The 4,817-nt window shown below is 34.8% G+C and overlaps 1 protein-coding gene across 1 annotated transcript in view; it reads left to right on the top strand.

Moving 5' to 3' along the window:
• Positions 1 to 3,535: 3,535 nt before the first annotated feature.
• The window catches only part of LOC111389148 (ankyrin-3-like), a 33,299-nt gene continuing 32,017 nt past the window's right edge, over positions 3,536 to 4,817 (top strand). Inside the window, 3 exon segments of the mRNA XM_023014028.1 lie at positions 3,536 to 3,605; positions 3,608 to 3,660; positions 4,472 to 4,663. Coding sequence (XP_022869796.1) covers positions 3,536 to 3,605; positions 3,608 to 3,660; positions 4,472 to 4,663 — 315 coding nt within the window.

Genomic DNA, 4,817 nt, shown 5'->3' on the forward strand with positions numbered 1-4,817 from the left:
CTATTATCAAGTTTTTTATCTACTAAATGACTCGATTTATGCTGAATGTACAGAAATTTTCACAGGTAAGCTACAGGATTTTTGAAAATGATGATGTGGCAGTTCTTTGTTTTTTCATTTACTCTTTATACTTTTTCTTTTCCCTCAACAACTACATTTGTTTTGGATTTCTGTATTGTTTCTATGGAATTTCTGTGTACGTATAGACTGACTCAAATGACTCATCCCTAGCTTCAATATGGAAAAATCTTCTATTGCAGTCTATATGAGTATTATGCTTAATGTGTACGATATTTTCTTTCTCGGGTTATGTGGGATGTAACACTTCACTTTCTTCGGAGCCTAGCACTTTTAGTGGTGCACTTTCGAGCGTTCATAATGACCAATCAAACTTGCATAATTTTTTTAGATTGTGGATCTGGTGACAACCTACCCTTTTTGTTTGAAGATATCACGATAGTAGTTTGAATGAATATTGTATATAAAAATGCACACTACATTTTTCTTGCACTTGGAAAACTATAGTTCATATCGATTGAATCATGACTTTGAATAACTTCATTGACAAAGTTAATTGTTCTACATGAAATCAGTTTACTCGCACACGTGAATTGAGGTCACCTTGTAAACAATTTAAATGTGATAAGAAAAACTTTGAAAGATAGAATTCCATCTATGTTAGACCAAATTCACTAGCAAGTGTTTCCAACTCCTTTCAAGATTTGAACTTGTTGAAAATGTGCGAAATAAATAAAAGCAAGAACTGAACACGATAAACATTTGTAAATAATCATTCAGAAGAAAAGAATAGTGTGACACGGGCGCCGAGTCCGACCACTAAACAGGGGATGGATAAGGCAGTAAAATGTTGGTCAAAGGAGGTTGACTACAGTTGGCTTCTGAAATACTCACACTGACTCCCGAAGTAGATACAAATGCAATGAGACTCAACTGACATTCTGGTAAGTTTTCTCCCAGTGTGCATGATTTTTCTTTGTAAAATATTGCCAATTGTACGTCTTTGGAGTTGAACTAAGGCCCCGTTTGGTAATTATTTTTTTCAAAATGCATTTTTCTTTTTCTTCTTTTCAATCACACATTTTTTATTAAAATAATATTATATGTAAATCGAAGATTTTTCCTTATTTTTCAACCATATATTTCCCATCAAATTACTATTCTAAAATACATTTTTACATGAAAATGAGTCTCAAACACCCTCTAAATATTTAATTACTATTAAAAGTTGAAAATATAAAAACTTCATATGCGTCATGGTATAAACCAGTGTCATAAGTTTGGATCAACCGATTTCATCTAAGAAGTTGAAAATTTCAAAATCAAATTCAATCTTTTTTTGGATTAATTTGTGGATCCATTTTGAAAATAGTGACTCAAAGAGGAAATTAGCGAAGAGATAATTTAATCAATGATAACTGAACTTTGTTATAGATTACTACTTGTTCACCGATTTTCGAAAGGTTACTCGTTGCTTACCAAACTTTACTATAAATTACTACCTGCTCATCGAGATTATTGGAATTATCAGGTTATTAGTCTAGGATTTATCTTTTTAACCATAGGGATACTTTCTGGAACAGTATGGGCTCATTCAAGATCCATCCCTCGAAGGAAACCTCTAGTAGATATTGATGAAATTCGTGAACCTGTTTTTGGATCTCTACTTTACGGAAACAATATTTTCTCAAGTGCCATTATTTCATCCTACCATCTCTACGTTCTTGACAACCCATCTTTGTCAATAGAAGCTTTGAATGACATGTTTTGGTAATCTGATTGTTTTGAATAACTTAAAGCTACTTCGTCTGATTGATCAGGAATATTAATATCGTCAGTATGCTCTTTTTTACCAATAAAAGTTACTATACATTTGGCTTTTCTTGAACGATTTTTAGATTCTAATGGTCTGTTTTCTTGATCTTCTCCTACTTCGGTGAAGTAGTACCATGGGGGAATGGTGAAAAGAGCCCCCATTGGAGAGTGAAATAGAATATGAAATCGTAAGCTCCCAAGCAATATATTAGGTCATATGGGATTTTCCCATTCTCTTCCCTGATCGAGATATCCTATGTTTCGCCCAAAAAAGATAAATTGATTCATCAAAAATTTAGATCGTGAAGATTACTCCTTGCTAACCCAATTTCGAACAAAGTTTATCTATCAATTACCCAGATAATTTCCATCAATGTTATCCACAATAAAGTTCAATTAACAATGAGTAACTTTGTTCAAATTCAAATGAGCAGTGAGCAACATTTTAAGTTTCGATAAGTAGTAATTTATATAAACTTCGGTGAACAAATAATAACTTTTTAAATTTTCGATGAGCAAAGTTCAGTGACCATAGATAAATTAACTCAATTAGCAAATCATAGCATGAAATTGACATTGTCGATCGTCTTAAGATTTTCGAGCTACTGAGATGTATAGATTCAATTGTCGTATTTTAACTCACCAAACATATATGACATGCAACTAGCCATCCAACTCAATTCGTTCACTTCCACATGGGCCCACCCCCACGCCACTCTTTTGAGAATAATGTTAGGCCCTTGTTTAAGCCCCATTTTTCTATGAATTCATTTTATCAAAAACTTATTTTAAACCACGCATTCTTCAATAAAATAATATGACAACTAAAGTATATGTGTTAACTGAAGCAGCTTTGCTCTTTTAAGGACCATGCTAAGTGTTAACTTGACATTTCGATGTACAATCCTCTCTTAAGAAAGGGGCTCACAAATTTTTTTATTCAACGTGGCCCGCCCTCGTGTGAGGATACAATTAGCAAAACTCCTCTTTTAAACCCTTCTCCTTGTGGAAAAATCTATGCCTTTGTTTGATCTTCATTTTGAGGAAAAGAATGCATTTTTAAAAGATCGAACGCGACTGCATGGGGCATAAGTCACTCCCCCACCGAATTTGGCGACGCCCTCGTCGCCATGTATAGTTATTGATGAAGAATGTGAGGTTTAAATTTAAGGAAAATTTTGAATTTACGTGTAATATTATTTTACTAAAAATGTGCGGTACAAATGAATTTTTAGAAGCACAAGGCTCAAACGAGTGCTATAAGCCCTTGTTTGAGCCCCATTTTGGGGAAAATGTATTTTTAAATAGTGTATTGATGAAAAATATGTGGTTAAAAAAAGAAAATAGTTTTGAATTTACGTGCATTATTACTTTATTGAAAAATATGTGTTTGAAATGATGTCAAAATATTGTTTAAAGATGCATTTTTTTCTAAAGGAATGGAGCTCAAACAAGGGCTAAATAACCCCCACCCCATTTTTAGACTGGCGCTTACTCCATTCAAGTTTCTCCACTCTTCCTTGAGTCTGACGCACCATTCTCTCTAGTAAGAGAAACTGATAAAAAACACAGCTATATTTGCTCATACTACTCTACCTATATACATAGGTATACAATGCATATACCCAGAGACAGTTTGCGTCTCTTGTAAAGGTCTTTAGATGTGGAGTTAGTTGCGCCACCACATGTTCAGCCAAAAATGATGGTTTTAAGGGATGGAAGGGGAGGAGGAGGTTTTCTCATTGGGAAACAGGTGGTTCTGGTGGACTACGAGCGGAGGTCTCCCAGCGACTTCTAGAAGCGTTGCTATCTAACGATCTGAAATCGGTCTACGAGTGTCTGATATTGTTGTTCAACATCAAAAGAATCATGTGTATGAAATGAAAGTGAAACAAGGAACGAAAGTAGAATAAAACAAAAATCAGAGGCCTAAGATGAATGCATTGCGACCGCATAGCAATCTGGCCATGCGACTGTCCGAAACTTGGAGGACCTTTCTGAGTTACTCCATGCGACCGCATGGAGTAATACATGTTGTGGCATGGAAGGAGAAAATGACCGTTGAACGGTTTTAAGTTTTGATTTTTGGCGGCTTTTCACTTCCTTTTGGCACCATTTTGTGTGACAATGTTTCATGGCTATAAATAGGTATCTAATGGTCTTTACAAATACATTGAAAATCATACTTTTAAGCCACTCTTCTAATTGGCTATTTTCGATTGGATATTCCCAGGAGTTAGTGTATTGATGCCGAGAATATGCTTGTACGAGTTGCTATTCAACCCTAGATCGGGTTCTAGGTTCTTCCCTAGAACTCCGACATATGATAAACATTCTTTCATTCTACAAGAAGAAACCAAAGTCTTCTTCATCCATATTCAAAATCTTCTAGTGTTCTTCAAGTTTTGGAAAATCATGCATGTGCTTAAGCATTCGATTCTCTACAAGGCTTCATATAATCCTACGTATTGTTTGTCGCGAGACCCTTTAAGCACCAAAATTATAACCAAAAGGGGGCAAATATAATTTGAAGTCAGCAATTACGCGTTCGAGCCTTCGTATTTATTTTGTTTTTCATCCTCTTCATTTTCATCTTCTTGATCACTTTTCTATATCATTTCTTCTCCATTTTCTATAGTGTCTTGCTGATCCGTTCATTGACGTGAAATACGTTGGTGCTGTGTGTCTGAAGGTTCACAAGACGGACTTGATTTTACTGGAGGAATCGCTGACCAATATTCGTGTCTATTATGAGGAGTTTCGAACTGATGTTATTACACTGTTTATCGTGATTCACAATGGAAATGTGGCTCTTGAGACGAAATTACTGGTAATTTAAGCTCGAGTATTGGTGTCTATTGTTGAGTGTTGTTGATCCTATTTTTTTGCTCGCTTATATGCATTTTATTGATTTAAACTGATGCGATATTCTCTCTTCGTTGTATGATTTTATTGCATTTTTGGATTATTGGGAATTTTGTTTG

Source organism: Olea europaea, unplaced genomic scaffold (genome assembly GCF_002742605.1).
Source record: "Olea europaea var. sylvestris unplaced genomic scaffold, O_europaea_v1 scaffold567, whole genome shotgun sequence".
NCBI classification, from domain to species: Eukaryota; Viridiplantae; Streptophyta; class Magnoliopsida; order Lamiales; family Oleaceae; genus Olea; species Olea europaea.